The 18,692-nt window shown below is 30.8% G+C and overlaps 1 protein-coding gene across 1 annotated transcript in view; it reads left to right on the top strand.

Annotated features, from left to right (window-relative positions):
- Positions 1-18,692, top strand: part of LOC106788674 (twitchin) — a 68,504-nt gene that overhangs the window by 7,662 nt on the left and 42,150 nt on the right. The window contains exons 5-31 of the mRNA XM_014752138.1: positions 36-177; positions 2,039-2,174; positions 2,387-2,590; positions 2,933-3,234; positions 3,828-4,045; positions 4,144-4,549; positions 4,648-4,820; positions 4,917-5,087; positions 5,174-5,253; positions 5,360-5,525; positions 5,857-6,027; positions 7,345-7,362; positions 8,151-8,210; positions 8,294-8,335; positions 8,401-8,460; positions 8,557-8,613; positions 8,991-9,062; positions 12,264-12,314; positions 12,421-12,468; positions 12,758-12,796; positions 12,918-12,971; positions 13,207-13,251; positions 13,335-13,376; positions 13,817-13,978; positions 14,828-15,013; positions 15,120-15,134; positions 16,353-16,532. Of these exons, the coding sequence (XP_014607624.1) occupies positions 36-177; positions 2,039-2,174; positions 2,387-2,590; positions 2,933-3,234; positions 3,828-4,045; positions 4,144-4,549; positions 4,648-4,820; positions 4,917-5,087; positions 5,174-5,253; positions 5,360-5,525; positions 5,857-6,027; positions 7,345-7,362; positions 8,151-8,210; positions 8,294-8,335; positions 8,401-8,460; positions 8,557-8,613; positions 8,991-9,062; positions 12,264-12,314; positions 12,421-12,468; positions 12,758-12,796; positions 12,918-12,971; positions 13,207-13,251; positions 13,335-13,376; positions 13,817-13,978; positions 14,828-15,013; positions 15,120-15,134; positions 16,353-16,532 (3,300 nt within the window). The remainder of the gene's footprint in view (positions 1-35; positions 178-2,038; positions 2,175-2,386; positions 2,591-2,932; positions 3,235-3,827; positions 4,046-4,143; positions 4,550-4,647; positions 4,821-4,916; positions 5,088-5,173; positions 5,254-5,359; positions 5,526-5,856; positions 6,028-7,344; positions 7,363-8,150; positions 8,211-8,293; positions 8,336-8,400; positions 8,461-8,556; positions 8,614-8,990; positions 9,063-12,263; positions 12,315-12,420; positions 12,469-12,757; positions 12,797-12,917; positions 12,972-13,206; positions 13,252-13,334; positions 13,377-13,816; positions 13,979-14,827; positions 15,014-15,119; positions 15,135-16,352; positions 16,533-18,692) is intronic.

Below are 18,692 nucleotides of genomic sequence, written 5' to 3'. Positions count from 1 at the left end.
AACATTACGATAATTCGAACGTTTGTCTAATTTAGTTGACCGTCGACAAAGATGGTCATTCCTATTTCGCTACGTTGGAAATAAAAAACGTGACCGTAGAGGATGCTGGCAAATACAAGGTCACAGCGAAAAACGAGCTTGGCGAGTCCAATGCAACCATTTCATTAAATTTCGATAGTAAGTATTTAAACGATATACCTTCATTTGCTACGTAATTAAATACATAGTTAAGATCCATTTTACACCGGTATTCCACTCTTTCATATTTAAACATATGAACATTCTTCTTAAGAAAGTGGAAAAGAAAGGTGTAATCTGGATACTAGGCTTTTACTACTTTCATTTCATTTCATTTCATATCATTTCATTCTTACATTCACTCGGGATGTATATCGACAAATTGTTCATATTTGATTGTTCACTTGTTATTCATTATTTTTTTTTTATAATTTGATCTATTATATCAATCCTCCTCTCTTCTATTCACAAATAAATATACAGTTCACCTTTTATTCATTCTTATTTTTTTTTTCTGTTCTATCGTATATTCGCTATTATATTTCTCTTTTTTTTTTTCTTTTTTTTTCTTTTTATCTTTCCTTTTAAATTCTAGCATATAATTATTTACACGTCAAACAATTTATTTTTTAATTTATCTTTATCGTAAGCACGTACAGAGCTGTCGAGCTACGAGCACGTATCGATGTCGGCTCGATTGAGCCACGATATACAGTCCCATTTTTAATTTAATCAACTAAACGTCATGAAAAACATCGTTTGGACGAATTTCATCATTACAATGTAGACCGCAGATAAGAATTAATCTATAACGTAACACTGCTTTAAATTACGTTTATATTCGATCGTATCTTGAACGTTCATATACACACTTTATTATTTCATTAAAATATTTATAATTATTATTTCAAAGGATTATATTCACATTGCGAATATATCATTTAGCTTGCTAGCTATTGCGAAATAATATAAAAAAAAGTGCAAGATACTGCAAGATACGATCGTCGATTCGCCTTATACTGACGCTTCGTTAGGTTGCTGCAGTGATATTTTTCGATCTGTACTTATTTATTATTATTAGTCGTGTTTGTCGTGTGTCATATTCGTATGACGATCATTAAATATATAATAAAACAAAGCTCACAACTTTGAAATTGCTTTTTTCTTGAGGTACAACATATACATTACACAACACACACGTACATATTAAAATAATATCATTAAAAAAAATTATATATATATATCCAAACTCTTATAACTCTCTGACAAAAACTTCTAATATTGTAAATAGCATCATAGTCATTTTACATGTGTGTTTCGTAATATTACGCTACTTTATTCATTTTTTCATTAGAGCCTTTTTTAAAGAAATAACTTTTGACACAATATGTACATTAGTATTTATTATGCGCATCATAATTTGCGAGGCAACTTCGTTGGAACGGTCACGCTCGTTTTTCCGGTTGCATTTTCGTATGACGTGATTTTGTTTTTTTTCTTAAGGAGATAAAAGAACGCTCTTTACATGCGTGTCTCTACGAGCTGCGTTAAATGAATGAAATATTCGAAAAATGCAAGCAACCTAAACTATAAGATGTCGGTTGGATAGGCAATTTATTTAATAAAACTTTGTATTCAACGATTTGTATCGTGCGTTGTTTTTATAAAAGATTGTGCGTTGAACTGACTGATGTATAAATCGTTTAAAAAATATTGTTATTTTTTGATATTGTAATCAATCGAAATAGAACATTAAGAAATTTAGGTATAATTGTAAGCCGAATCGATACGTGACTCCTGGTCGTACGATAAAGGGTCGAGCGTATAATAATTTCGCTGCTGTAAAAATATTAAATGACAATAGGGGATGGGAAAGGAAAGGAAAGGAAAGAAAAAATATTTATGACAGCAGCAGGAGCAGCAGCGAAAAGATTAAATACGTGAGAAATATGTAAAGATGATGAAAAATGATTAATGAAATATACATGTACCGAAATTTCGAACGTTTGTGCTAAAATAGGCGACGAGGCACCCGTACCCGAAGACGGTATTAAACCGACATTCACCGAACGACCGGTAATAAGACAATCAGACGACGGTAACACCATCACCTTTGAATGCCGGTTAGCCGGTGATCCAAAACCGAGTGTTAAGTGGTAAGGGATTATAGTTTAATTCGATCATGGAAGTACTTATTTGGAATGTTTAGATTCGATCGTGCATGCGGAGAAAATTATTATTATTATCATCTGTTATATAAGAATTTATTATACGTACTTCCAAATTAAATTATTATAAATCGAATGACAATATAAATGGTGCGTAACGCGTCCTAAAAAAACCAAAACAAAAAAACCAAAAAATACAGGTACCACGGTAGCGATGAAGTCAGAGAAGGAGGAAGATACAAGATGTCGTTAGAACTCGATCAGAAGTTATATCATCTAGCACGGCTAAGGATCGACAACGTAGCAAAAGAGGATGCCGGCGAGTACAGGGCCGTTGCTAAGAACAAACACGGCCAGGGTGTGGCAACTATTAATTTGAACTTCGAGGGTGGCGACAAACTCAAGTACGCATCATTGAAAGTTTTATAACGCGTCAACGCGAAACGCGTATGCGCATATCGTGTTTTATTATTTCGATCGGTCACGATTTCTATGTATACACATCTTCATCTCGCTGCATTGCACAACTTTTCGGATTTTTTGTCTTGATCATTTAAAGGGATGATGATTTTTACGCGTTACACATATATTTTTGTCATTTAAAATTGACGAGAAGCAGCGCGATGAAGATTCGTCGGTGAAAAGAGAACAAACAAAGAAAAAATCGGAAGATCGTATCGTATTGTCCCGCTGCCCGAAATCCGATTCTAAGGAAATTGGTTTGTCTGAAATGTCGATTTACGCAGAATACCGGACGGTAAGCCACCACGATTCCCGAAGAAACCAACTATTCGCCAGGAAGGAGACATTTTGATAATGGAATGCATCCTAGAGGCATATCCGGTACCGGATATAACTTGGTATCAAGGACAAAAAGCTATAACCGACAGTAGACGCGTCAAGATGTCTCGCAAGGCAACCGGCAAGGACACATATCTTCTCACATTAGAAATCATGAATCCTACCAAGGGGGACGGCGGAAATTATCGTTGCAACGCGTTTAACAACTTTGGCGAAAGTAACGCAAACATCTCTTTAAATTTCCAAGGCAAGTCGAAGGCCCGATACGATAGGCCCTTTCGAAAAGCACCACACAACACGCATGGATTACGGAACAAAAAAAAAAACGGTGGAACGAATCTCCTTATTTTTTTTTTCATTGCATGTCCGGGAAACATCAATTTTGATTATTACTTTCCTTTTACGCGTAACGATCAAACTTTGCGAAATTTCTTTCTGATTAGGGTTTTCTGCCCACGTATATTTCCTTCTATCCGATCCTATAAGTATTTCTGTCTGCACGTTCAAAGATTTATCATTGTATGTCGTTCTTTCATTTATTGTTAGAGGTGAGTAAATTAAAAAAAAATAAAAAATATATATATATATATATGTCAACTTCGCGCGCAAAGTTTGTAATAAATAAAATAAAATTGTTGTATTTGTCAATTTAGTTATTCCAATTGTTAAATATGTGCTTAACATCTAACGTGAAAATTGCTGTACATGTTGGTTCTCGTTGATAACAATACGAAACGCGTTTCTACGTAGAAATTTTATTCCGGTATAAAAGAAAAATCCGGAATATTTGAGAATAATGTTTATAAAATATATCTAACCATGGATCTTTCCAAGATACAGAAGAGAGTGCGGGTTTCGCGCCGTCATTCATCGAGAAGCCACGTATCATTCCGAACGAAACTGGAACATTAATCACGATGAAATGCAAATGCAAGGCTAAACCTAAGCCGGAAGTCACGTGGTTCCGTGGCGCCAACGTAGTCAAAGAATCATCGAAAATTTCGATTAAGACGAAAACGGTCGAAGAAGACATTTACGAGCTCATATTAGAAATTAAGGTCAGATACTTTTCGAGTTTTTATTTATTGATTTTTTCAATGACATATATTTAATTAATATCATATATATATATATATATTATATATACACTTTGCAGGATCCCGCGGCACCAGACGGTGGTACTTACAGGTGTCACGTGCAAAACGAATTTGGCGAAAGTAACGCTAATTTAAATCTAAATATCGAAGCCGAGCCTGAACCAGAAGGTGATGGTCCAAGTTTCGTTGAAAAACCACGAATACAATCACAGAATCAAGGTAAACTGGTTATTATGGATTGCAAAGTTAAAGCTAATCCAAAACCAGAAATAGTTTGGACCCATGCTGGAAAAGTTGTAAAAGAATCATCCAAGATCTCAATCAGTATTGTCAAAGAAAAAGAAGATATCTATTACATCAAATTGTCTTTGAATGATCCTGGTCCTGAGGATTCTGGTCTTTACAAATGTAATATTAAAAATACTCTCGGAGAACTTAATGCCAATTTAACATTGAACGTTGAAAGTAAGTTTAATTGTTCTTCATTATATGCAAATATATACTTGCTTTGTTTATTTATCGAGATATATTATATATATCATTCTTTTTCCTCGTACTTTCAGTTATACCTGTAATTAAAGAAAAACCAAAGGTCATCAAAATTGTAAAGAAAAAGACCGTAATAGTTGAGTGCCACGTGCTTTCCAAATTTTCACCAGAATGCACGTGGTTCAAAGAAACGCAAGCAGTCAAGGAAGATACTAGACATAAATTACACGTTGAACAAATTAGAGAAGTTAGTATTGTTTGGTATATATGTGTTTGATAAAAGTAAAATCAATTATCATACCAAAATGTGAATTTCTTTTCTAATTACAAATCTAATGTACAGGGAGAGTTTGCTGTTAAATTAGAAATCGAACAAATGACCAAGACTGACAAAGGTACATATAAATTGGTCGCACGTAATGAAAAGGGCGAAGCTACGTCACAAGTAGTCGAAGTTACGGAAATAGTTGAGGAAGGTGAAAAACCACAAATTGTTACTGGTCTCAAATCGGCGGTAAATATATTCGCTAAAATAATATCTTTTTTTTTAATTAACTATTCATACTTATAACTATTAACTATTCATTACTTTACTTGTAGACAATTGAGGAAGGTAAAACAATCGAACTTGTGGCTAGCCTTGCACAACAAGATCGTAAAGTTACAGTCACATGGTATAGGTAAATAATCATTATACATTTTAACTTGTTTTAAAAAGATTTTTCAATTAATTAATTAATAAATATGTTCAATTAAAATATTCATTTGTTTTCTTTAATTATATAGAAACACGCAAGTGGTTAAGGCCTCCAAAGATATTATGATATCTTTTAATGGTTTAGACATGAAATTGACCATAACTTCTGCTACAACAGAATTATCCGGCACGTATAGGGTTGTCGTTAGTAACGATTATGGCAAAGACGAATCATCGTGTCATCTTGTCGTCAGGGTAATTAAAAATATACTCTTTTTTTTTTATTATATCCTCTACCTTTGGTTTCTGTCCCTTTTTCTATTCGTTTTTGGATTATGAATTTTGTGATTTATTCTATTACAGTATCTTGTTTATAAGATTCCTATATTGTTTTCACAATACGTAATTAAAATTCGTCCCTCTGATTAAAAATGATCTATCGTGAATTAAATTTATAAATATGTTGATTGTTATTTGTTCGTAACATGAAAACAAATGTTCCCCCATATACATACACGTGTGAAATGATTCCCATATGAAATGTCTTTACTATGTCGCATGCACTTCCTTCTTTACCATATTATAGAAGAAAGAGGAAGAAAAGAAAGAAGAAGAAGAGGAAGAGAAAAAGAAGAAAAAGGTTGAAAAGAAAGAAGAGAAAAAGGAGGAAAAGAAAGAAGAAAAGAAGGAGGAGGAGAAGAAGAAGGTAGTGAAAAAGGAAGAAAAGAAGGAAGAAAAAATAGAAGAAGAAAAGAAGGTAGAACCAAATAGATGCATTTCCTATGATGTTCCATATAAATTAATAGTAACTATTTATGTGTATTACCTTTCCTATTCCCTAGAATTTGTATTCGTGTTTTTGTTATAACTAACACAACATCATAACTATAATACATACACTTTAAACAATATAATATTGAAGAATTGAGAAATAGATATTTTTTAATTATTAAAAATTATTGAATAATGTACCCTTTTTCCAAATATTTCTTATTACTATTCGAAAATTCCAAATGCAATTCTGTTTCTCTTTTCTTCATTGGAACAATCTGGCTGGCTCTGTTGAAACTTTATCGTTTTACGACACGAAAGGTTAAAAGTTCGGTATGGAGCGATTATGAAGATGACGAAGATGATTTTTATAATGAAGAAACAATAGAAGAAGAAGAAGAAGAAGAGGAAGTGGTGAGTGTAATCGAATCCAGCATCAACGAGCCGATTGTCGAAGAGCCAGAATCAGAAAATTATTCGCAAATTGAGGTACACGTTACAACGAAATATACACTCTCTTACTCATTATTAACACATACACACTTTCTTAATTTATACAATAATTCGTATTTGACATAATTTCTTTGCCAATATTATTTGAACTTTGTTCTATTATCTATCTGATACTAGTTTTACATTTTATATATTCTAATTAATCTTTCTATATTTCTTATTCTATTTTCATATATTTTCTACTATCGCTTCGAAATTATAATATGATGGCCTCTTTTCTTTTCGTATTATTTACTCTTCAAAGACATCAAATTGTATTTTTTTAAATGATTTTTTTTAAGGATATACCGGATTCAAAACCAAATGGTATCGACAGTCCGAATCTGAAAAAGGTACGATAAAATTATTCGGTTTTTTTTCTCTTTTTTTTTTAATAACTACAGAATATCTTACATTAGGATTTGAAAAATAAATAGGAAAAGAACATGTGAACAAAGACACACGAATGTTTCAGTCTTGTATATTACGTATATCATCCATGGTTTGTAATTTTGTCCCTGTGATGTGAATAATCCTTCGATTGTATCCTTTGTGTTTGTCTTGTTCGAACGACAATATATATGGGATATGGATAAATTAAAAGATTATTATTATTATTATTATTATATAATGCTTAAATAATGTGATGTACGAATAGCAATGTAAATTAGTTTAGCCAAAAATATTTTCGTTAATTCATTATTTTGTAAAAAAAGAAAATGATTAATTTATTTAATTAGGGATTAGCTATATTTTCTTATTTTGTTTAAACGATCATTATATATTAAATATTGTTATACTTTTGTTTCAGAAAATGGAGATTATACAGGTGAGTGTAAAAACTCGTACAGCAGGTTTTCGGTAATGTATTCGCTCGAATTCAGCTTAAACAAATCTTTACAGCTATTTATTTAAGCTACAAACTAAATGACATTTACAGCTTAATGCTTATATTATTTATGATATTCAAGAAATAAACGAGATAACGTGCGTTTATCATTGTTGGCATTTACATTATAATACAAGGCATATATTTATTCAGTTATTTTTACAGAGCATCATTTCTGCAATATTTAATTCTACATTTTAGCTTACTAACGATTTTTGATTTTATTTTTTCAGCTACATATATATATATATATATATATATATATATATATATATATATATAGATATTTATATATTGCTTACTTTACATTTATTTAATTTTTCAGTGCTGCGCTTATTTATGCATAGTATTCTTACGATTTGTATGTATTTTTAAACACCATATTACAACAAATTCAAATAATCGAAATATTTGACACTTTCCTATATCCTTTATCTTTTATGGAAGCTGGGTTTTGAGTGTGTTATCATACGTCCGAATTTCCCAAATTTGTTTTTCAAATTTTTTCAATTGCATGCTAACCTGCTATCTATTAAGTGAAAATAAAATGAACGCGAGTAAGCTTTACGAATACGTACAAAGATATCTTCGTTGTGATTTTACACAAATTTAAAAACGAATTATTATATTTTTCTATCGTATGTCATTTTCATTTTATTTTCACTTTATTAACATTCGTACGTAAATGGTATATTTCAATATAAACATATGTGTTTTATGAAATATAGAAAGAAGAAGAAACCTTTAATAACGTAGAAAAGGTAGAAGAGAAGAAAAAATCGATAAAGGTAAAAAATAATTGCATATATATTTTTAATTACACATATACGAAACCTATTAAACATCATTTATTATATTTCTTATATTTTAGAAGAAACCTGACGAAAAGATCGAAGATAAAAAGGAGCCCGAAGTAAGTACAATTAGATAATATTATTTATTAAACATTCATTATGATAAAACTAATTTGATTTACAGAAGAAAATAATTAAAAAGAAAGAACCTGAACCTGGTAGCCGTAAACAATCTATTAGCAGGGTTAGTATTTTATGCATTTCAATATTTAACAACTAAATCATGAGTATACTACTTATATAGGAATTATTTTTTAAATCTAATTTATGGTTATTCTAGGTGGAAACTATGAAAACGGAAAGCCGTCGTAGTTCTTTAGTTATGACTCAAGAAAAGGTATCATATATTTTCTATGATAACATTTATTTCTTATACATTTTTGATATTCATTTAATACACTTTTAATTGGAATATAATTCATTCCTGAAACAATAACTCTACTTTATACACTATTATTATTTTTTATTTTTTTTTTGCACGTACAGATAACAGAAGATGGTTCTTCGTCACCACAACGACGTGTTTCTATACAACAGGTACACATATACATACATGACATACCAATCATATTATTATATTATTTTTGACAACACCATTTATATGCATTATTATTTAATCGAAGGGAATACACAACGAATACCATTAATTGCGATAGAAAATTTTTAACAAAATCTATACGTTGTTATACGTTAATAAATATTTGATTATTCTAGACCGAAGAGGAAGTCAAAACGGAAAGTAGAAGATCTTCGATCATCGAAAAGAAAAAGACTACCCTCGAAAAGGTAAAACTTTCTTCTTATATGATATTATTTATTGTATTTTTATTAATATTGTAAATAACAATATATTTAATATAGATATTAGAACGTAGATCTTTTTAACATTTATCTTATTTTATTTATATTTATTTATTTATTCATATTTTAATATTATTTTGAAACCATCGGGTAAGTTTTTTTTGTTGTATGTTTTATCTTCTTACGTTTGACGAGAGAAGAATTTTGTAATCCTTGTGAATAACAATTTGTTAATAATTAATATGAAACGAATATAAAGGAGTATACGAACAATGACAAATATGTGGAATATAATACAACGTATATTTCACTAGTGTATTTTTCGATAATTTTTTTTTAGAAGGATGAACCAAGTATAGGATACAAAAAATCTGCTGTAACATATCGTAATGATCAGACAAAGGTACACACATACATTACATCATACATTCTACATTTATATTTACACACGTATATATTAAAATTGATATATTTTTTTTTTTTTTAAATATATTTTTGTTACTCGAATTGGATGTTTAGGAAATTGCACAAATTCCACGAATCAGAGATACACTTTCCAGACCTGTTGACAATAAAAAGGTACAATTATAAAAACGTTAATTGGCAATAGAACGATTTCACATGGAAGTGAATTAAAATTAAATTTGTATGTGTTTTAGGAGGAACCAACAATCTTGAAACACACAATACGCACACGAAACTTTCCGGAAATTAAAATTAAACCACGCGAAAATGATCGCGATAATCAAATCGAGGTACACACAATTCCGGTTTCACAAAAATACAATCGTTATTATTTTTATATTTATATCCATTTCTTCTTTTTTTTTTTAATTGGATAAATTTTAGGATATATGGGCACCAAAATCTGATTCTAAATCTACCGTTTTAAAACGTAATAGAAAAAAAGACGAGGTATAAGATTGATTTATTGTATTTACATTTGCAACAAAATATATAATTCAATTAGAATTTAAGAATTAAATTAAAAAACAAAAGAAACATTCGCAAATTGAATTTTAGAATGTCCCAAAATTGGCGTACAAGCATGGCACAGTTAAATCTGACGATGAAATTGAGGTATAAAATATGCACATCATAGTTAGATAATATATGCAATAAGTTATGTTTATTACTTGTTAGTTATACATTAATGTAAATAACTTTAGGATATATGGGCAATAAAATCAGATACACCGGTTATGAGACAAACTAAAACTCAGGTACACGCCACAATACACGATGTTAGAACATATATTATATTTTATGAATCATATAACGTAGAATTATTAATCAATCATTACGACTTGCATTTTAGAATATGCCAGAACCATCCATAGAATTACATAAACCGGAATCTGAGGATGAAATCGAGGTATTCAATACTCGTGACATTTACATAACACTCATAGTGTTTTTATATTATACGACAGAATAGTTTTGTTAATTGTAATATGCATCACTTTTAGGATATATGGGCATCGACACCTGAACTTGATAATGCTAATAGAAAAAGTCAGGTACACGATATATTATTTTTTATATATTTTGTTTTTCAATCATTACTCTTTTACTTAACACACCTTTGATAACAGGGACTAAGTACAAGTAATGCATTCTTTTAGGAAACACCAAGATCTTCCTTCGCATCACACACACCTAAACACGATAGAGACATTAAGGTATCACGTGTAACATTGTTTTTTATTTTTTCAATTTGTTAATTATTACAAAGTATATTGATTAATTTATACACGTGAGAATACAAATTTTAGGATGTAGAAAAACCAAAGACTGAACATCTCGAACAAAAACTTGCTGAAAAAGTAAAGGTATACATTGTACTATACTTATTTTTATCAGCACTTAAATTTTTATCTAGTTTTAAATATTTTTCAAATGAGATTACATATGTATATATGTACATATGTAAAGTAGCTTTAATACGTAATATTTTAGACTATTCCAAAAAAGATACCGAAACGCGAATCATCATCGAGCAACGATGAAATCGAGGTACACATCTATGCGATCAATTTTATTTTTATTCTTGTGACACATTTATTTATTTTTTTTTTTCATTTATCTCAATCATTTTAGGATATATGGGAGACTATGCCTGAAACTCGAATGCAAAAAACTAATGTAAAGGATAAGGTACAATACATTTTTACACGTACAATTGGTATTACGTATACTTACAAAAATGATACATTGGCAATATGTTTTAGGAGACACCAAAATACACATCGAAAATAAATTCGCGCGAACCAATTAGAGATGCTAAAGTATATATTATATATAATATTCGTTACATTAATAAAAAAATAATTTTATAACAATACATATACTGATATACGTTGTGAATAATTTTAGGATACATCTACACCAAAAATCACAACACCCACAGACAAACTTGATAAAAAGGACGAGGTATTACTTCACACTAATATACTTTCACATTGTACACACATTGTATTATAAATGATTACGAAATTTATTCCATTTTAGGAATCTTCCAAAACTGTTTCTAAACTACGTTCGCCTAAACCCACGAACCAAATGAAGGTACACAAACATATTACACATTTACACAATATTTACATAGCAACAGATTTTCTCGAAACTTGTTTAGATTGTTAAATACAAACGTTTTATTTAAATATATCTATTTAAATATACGATTATACTTAGATAGGGGAATTTGTGTTTTCAGGATGAAGAAACTAAACCTAATATAACTGCCATTGATAGTAAGGAAACACCTAAGGTACACATACGAAACTCTCAACATATAGGACACATCTTATGGTTTTTTTACTCGACTAAACATTTTTGTAATTTTTTTTTTAGATAAAACAAGACACGAAACAAATAATTGACACGCAAACACCGACAGAAATTAAGGTACACAACGCGACACTATACAATTTTATTTCCATACTTATACAAAGCACTTCGTTACAAAATATTTCGATATTTATATGCTAATATTTTTCATACTTTTGTAAAACAATTTTTAGGAGGAACCGAAAGTTGATACAAAAAGTTTACCTGGTAAATTATCGGACACTCAGGTATATTATCTTTTTTTCAGAACACACTAAGATTTTATTTCGATTAGCTTGAGCTTTTATTGATAGAAAAAAAACAAAAAAGATTCTAATGAAAATATTGCATTCGTAGGTTGAAACAAAAACGACAGCTAAGACATTAACCAAACCTGAGGAAACAAAGGTAGACATATAATTTACACGCGCGTTTACAGTAAAATAATAATTGAAATATATTAATTGATATTTTTCATTAGATACATATATAATATTAAAATAATGTTTTATAGAAAGATGAACTTAAACCGGCTATTGCGAAACGCGACGCGAAGCCTAAGGTACATAATAAACACTTACAATATATTCATTCATTTACATTCATTTACATACATTGTAACGGGACATCTAATAACAACACACGTTCAAAAAAGCACATTAAACAAAAATGACATATCGTTCGTTTTTCATGCACCGATATCATAACGCATTTCATTATTTTTCAGTGATCCCATTTGATCGTCATTTCAATCATTCGTAATTGCATAATAATCTTTCTCTCATCTATATAATATAATATCAATATTTTATTATTAAAATGAGTGAATATATATATATATACATTTTTAGGAGGAACCAAAAGCAACACTAAAACCAGAAGACACCAAGGTACACACGACAAATACTCCTCAATACATTAAACTACGTAGTTTTCAAATCATAATTTTACACGCAAACGATGAAATATTCCGAATGTGTTCGATATTATTACAATGTAATTTATTTTTAGAAGGAAGAACCCGTCGATAAACGTAAAACACTCGGCAAACCCGAGGAACCAAAGGTACATAAATCATCACTATAATAATCAAGCATAAATTACAATCAGATAATACATTTCATTATAATACGCTTATACAATAAGCACAGAGTAAAAAGAAAAAAAAGAAAACGTATCAAGATATTTATCTGACAACATTTGCTTAATGTATTTTTAGATATATGTGTATGTGTGTAGATTATTTATAATGGCCATGTATTTATAAATTATTCATTAAACGATCTATGCGTGATTACAGAAAGAGGAACAAGAAAGGAAGCTTAGTCTCAAACAAACTACCAAAGTATGTATATAATGTATTACATGTGTATCTATACGATATAACACATTTACATTAAAATCCAAATATTTTTTCTCTTTTTATAGATAGAAGAAGAGAAGAAATCTTTGAACAAAATTGAACTAAAGGTTAGTGTTGGAGTTATGTTTTACGAGTGGTCATTTTAATCAATTATTATCATTATATATGTTATCGTCAAAGCCGGAAATCAGTCATTACTAGTAATTCCTCGGCATTACTATGAATGCAAAAAGCCTTCAGACGAAGTCAGAAATAAGACTTTCTAGAGAGTTTTTCCTAAGTTATAGAATATCCAATTACTTTTTAAACAATGTTGAAAAGAATACATTCTCGGGCACAGACACACACAGCAAAACGCAACTCCCCCCCCTAAACAATCCATATTACCATCCACAATACTATGACGGTAACATATATAATTTGAAATAACAATGCGTAGAATACACACATTGGTTAACAATATTAAAAAATATAGTATCGGTATAATCGTACAAACATATAATATACCGTAAAATATCGTTAGCAATTATCACTATTTCAAATACAGCCAAAGGAAATCGAAGCCACCGAAGCAAAACCAAAACCAAAACCACGTAGACCACCGAAACAAGAAGTAAAAAGCGATAATTTTCAAATGATACAACTTAAACCCGTTTCAAGAGATCCGTCAAAGCCTCAGAAGGCTACAAATGGCTCTGTTGAGTTGAAGGTATCCTCGTATACAGGAATCTCAGCATTTCTATCTCTCTATCTCTTTCTATCTTTCGTATCAATCCTTTCGTGCTAAACAAATTGATCCGAATATTCTTATCTAATAATGATAAATCTTTTCTTCTTATTCTTCTTATTCTTCATCTTCTTCTTCTTTGTTCTTCCTTTATTGTAATTAAAAAAATGATCTAAATATTCTGTGACTCACAGCAATTCTTAGCCGTTTTTACAATTGACTCACACATTCTACAAACTGGACTATCTTTTTTCTATGTCTTCCTCTTGATGTCAGTTAATACTGACATTTCTCATTCTTTATGGAATTTAACTTATCCTGTATGTTACACACCTTCTATGTTACACTGTATCTTACAAGAATTCTACTAAACACGAATCTATATGTTTATAAAAATATCATTTTTCCGCTTTTTGATATATCTAATTTTCTTAAGCGCTTGTTCTAAGGAGAATACGAACAATCGTATCAAAATTTTAACTTATATGTTCAAACTGTAAATAACACTATACGTAAATCACACAAATATACAAGATTTATTTTATTTTCTTTTCAAACACTCTTTCCAAACTTACGAATTAATTAATAATAAAATGTGACCAGGAACAGGTAAGATTAAACTGGTTACGTAATAATACAATGTAAACTTACACTTCCTTTGAATGTAATTAATTTGACGTCAATAATATCTAAACAGAAATGCTCTTTCTCTTTCTATTCTATGCATCATACTTATCGTTGATAACACACTATTCTACCCCTATTTATATTCTTTTATGGTAACACGTATAAAAATGAAATATATGATTTTGTAAATTTGGCAACGTATAGAAAGTCGAAAAGGCAGAGAAACAAGAAATAAAGAAAGGAAAAATTGCTAAAGCGACGAAGGAAAGCAGTTACGAACTTCCGGAAATTCCTGATTACGAGAGGCCGGTACTTGAAAAACCACAAGAATTCGATTTTGGCGAACGCGAGAAACGCGAGAAAACAAAATTGGACAGACCGACGACGCAGGTAAATCAAAATTGTTGTTCGACGATTAATTTGTTGAAAAATTGTAATCTTATTAATTTTCATTTGTTACTTTTTTATGTTTCTTTTCGACGATCGGACGGTGTAGAAATTCGATTCTAAGGTGAGTAATAAAATTGTCCTTTTTTTTTAATTCTAACAATAGAAGAAAAAAAACAAACAAATAAGGTAGTGATTGATCGAATTAGAGAACAGAAATAGGCAAAGTTTCAAGGGACAAAAACAATTTCAACACTTTCGTCAATTTTAGACAAAGAATGTTTAGAAACTTCCCACTAGATCGTCGAAAGGCGTATTTAATTCAATGATGATTAAAATCTTAAGAATCAAATTTATAGCTTGGCAGATCTCTTAACTCAAGCAGGAATGTTAATATCAGTAGGCGTCTACCTGAAAACGCGGATAGAAAATTTCATTTCATTTCAGCAAAGGTCGTTTCCGTAATTAGCCCACCTTGGTGCAACGCGATTCCATCGAATCCAATGAAATGGAATAAAAGTAACGGATATTATGTCAAAAGACGGGTGACACAGAATCCTGGTTTTTTTTTAAAGGTGTTGCCAAAAATTTGACTTCTTGTTTTCGTCATATTTTCCGTTTTATCCTACAAATTCGAAGGGCTTGGCGCAATGTACGACAATCCGAATCACAAATACTCACTAAGTATTAACAAGTATTTACTTATTCTCTATTACATCTATAGAATAATCGTAATTAAAACGACTCGATTTTGGTAGAGAGTTAATGATCATCCAAGACACAAATCCCTACCCCTCCCCTACCCCTCCACCCATCCACCCCTCTCTCTCTATCTCTATCTCTCCGTCTCGTTTCGGGTTCCCTTTGGCAACCGATGAATGCAGCTTCCACCATCCACGTGAAGAGAAATCCGAGAGGTAGGACGAGAGATGATATTCTTTTGGCAAATAATTCGAAACGTGTCATCACCCCGTCCCTCGCGTAAAACTAGCCCGTTTTTCCTAGTGAAAATTTAGGATGGATAAAACGTTGATCGCTATTTTCGGTCTTATTGCGTTCGTCTTTCGGATCGAGAGACACCTTTCCAAACTGAGCTTTGCGTATCGAAATCGAGAGGATCAGTCGTAATCGTGTTACGATCGGGATCGTATTCACAATCGTGAACTCGATTAATTCTCTTCTCGGAAAATACAATTTTTATTTTTATTAAAGGAATAATTTATAATCGTTTTGTGCAAACACAAAATTAATATTTCATTCGATTATATTATTTGAAAGAATTAATTCGTGTTGTTTTATGTGCCATTTTGGCAATTGTGAACATTTGTTTGATCTATTGTAGCCAAAGTTACCCGAGATCAAGGCACCGGAAACACCGAAAATCGAAGTTATTAAGGACGTAACACCTGCAGGAAGTAGAAAAGGATCTTTGGTACCAGGAAGTGGTTCAACCAGTCGACGTGGTTCTCTGATACCACCCGAAGAATTAGGTCGTAGACCTAGCCTGATCATCAGTGACGAGGTATGTTACGAAAAATATTTCTATTTGATCCTCAAGGTATATCGACTGCCGTATCAACAAAAAAAAAATAAAACAAAAGGGCCGACTCGAAAGGTGCAACAGTTAATTTATCTTATCCGTTAGATTAACATTCGAATACGGTCAAGATATTTTCTGTTGTCAAACAAAATATATTGTAATATCATTATTATTTGAATACTGTTGCACCTCTTTAAATTCGCATGACCGAATGATTTGTTTCAAAACGATTAATATCAGACGACAGCACGAGGAGCTGTTAACGGATCTTTGTTTCATCGAGAACTTTGATAATTAGGATCATTTTGTCAAAACGCCAAATAAATTTACTTAACATCTAGTAATGACTTGAGCGAGTCTATAAATATCTAGATTCACGAGCGTCCTTATTCTGATTGAATTATTCATTACGCATTAATGTTTTTTTTTTTTGTTTAAGCGTTGAAAATATATTTCTCATATAATTGAATAAAGGAATCAATCTTTTTAACGAAATTTTAACGTTTTGAAATAGATCGGTCTGTCTTTCAAACGGGATATTCTTTCAAGTTCTTTTACGTTTTCGAAATTAATCTCCGTATAAGTTTAGTTTAAAAAGCAATTAAATATATATAAATCATGAATAAAAATATATGAAAATATAAAAAAGCGTTAGAGGAGCTTGTAAGAATCTCGTTTGTAGGTCCTAATGAAAATGGTTGAAATAATGCTGATATAAGAAGCTATAGGTGAACGAGTAGGTAGATGACTAGCTGATGCTGGTTTAGCCATAGATTTTTTTGAGGTTTTTTTTCTCCTGAGTTCCGTAGAAATATCCGTGATTTTTTTTTAGCGATCCTACCCGTGATGATATTAGTAATAGATATCCATAGACGTAAAGTCCCTACACGAGTTTCTGTGAAAGTGTATTTAGAAGGTCAGGAGTGTGCGTTATTTTTAGTGTAAGCAAAGCGTGAAATTTAGATTAGCTACCTGTTCGTGAAAAGTCCATGTACCCAGCTTCTGATGCACCAAACCTTTGCTCCTCTTCCAACGGCTGTCCTTTATTAGCTAAACATGCAAAAACAACCGATTAGAATATTCCAAGATGAACAAGGCAAGAAACATTTTCGAAATACAAATGTTTTTCGAGAACATGTTGAAGATTTCAATTAAGGAATATCAAATATCAAATCTCTACGATATCAACGTTTGGAGATTGTCCGAAGATCTTGTTCTTCGAAATGCCACGACGATTACCGAAGATGACGATTTTTTCGTCACGAGGATCATAAATTTATTATCATTGTGTATTATTTCATTATTCAATTTTAATTAAAATATATAGAAGGAGAACAAAAATAACACATATAACTATGCGCGCTTGAACATACACACAACACTCAACAGGCAGATTTAATTGACAAGAACACACTAGTAAACAAGAATTTGGTCCATAGGAGAATAGGAAGCTGCGCCCAGGCGAGGTAGTGGACGAGCGCAAGGTGAGAAATGTTTCTCGAAAAATGAAGGAACGAGAGAATGCCTCGTCTGCAACCTTACACAATTACCAATGCATTTCTTCTTCTACTTTTTTTTTTTACTTTCAAATTTTCACTGACACAAATTATCTCTCTTTTATACAATTTCACTGGAATGACGGGGACGAAAAGAATGACGTTTAATTTCGATTAAATTGATAATATATTTCATCGATCGATTATTATTATTATTAATATATAAGTATCAAAGGGAGTTGTAGATGGTTAATAAATCTTATGAACAATTAATTTGAACTAGTTGTACGTTTCGTCTCTTACTGGGGACTTCATCAGCAACTTGATCATTTAAAGTTCACGTGTCCATACATATAATCTTTTTTACAGAGTCATACATTTCAATAAAACTTAACATATTACAATACAATTTGATCCTAAAACACCTTATCTTATCACACGTAATCAAATATTGAGTAAATATTTTCTATACTTTCTGCAAATGGATTTTATTGATTTTTATATTAAATTAAAGAGCACTCTATTGTCTACGCGTAGAATACCATATCGAGTTAAAAATTTAGCATGTAAAGTTCAGAAAATGTCAGAGAATGCAATGCTGTAAATTGTGCATCTTTGCAATTTCTTTGAAAAGTTAAGGTAAATA

Source organism: Polistes canadensis, unplaced genomic scaffold, assembly GCF_001313835.1.
Source record: "Polistes canadensis isolate GaletaPanama2010 unplaced genomic scaffold, ASM131383v1 scaffold_148, whole genome shotgun sequence".
Lineage (NCBI taxonomy): Eukaryota > Metazoa > Arthropoda > Insecta > Hymenoptera > Vespidae > Polistes > Polistes canadensis.
Note: the sequence above shows the minus strand (reverse complement) of the source record. Positions and strands in the feature narration are given on the sequence as shown.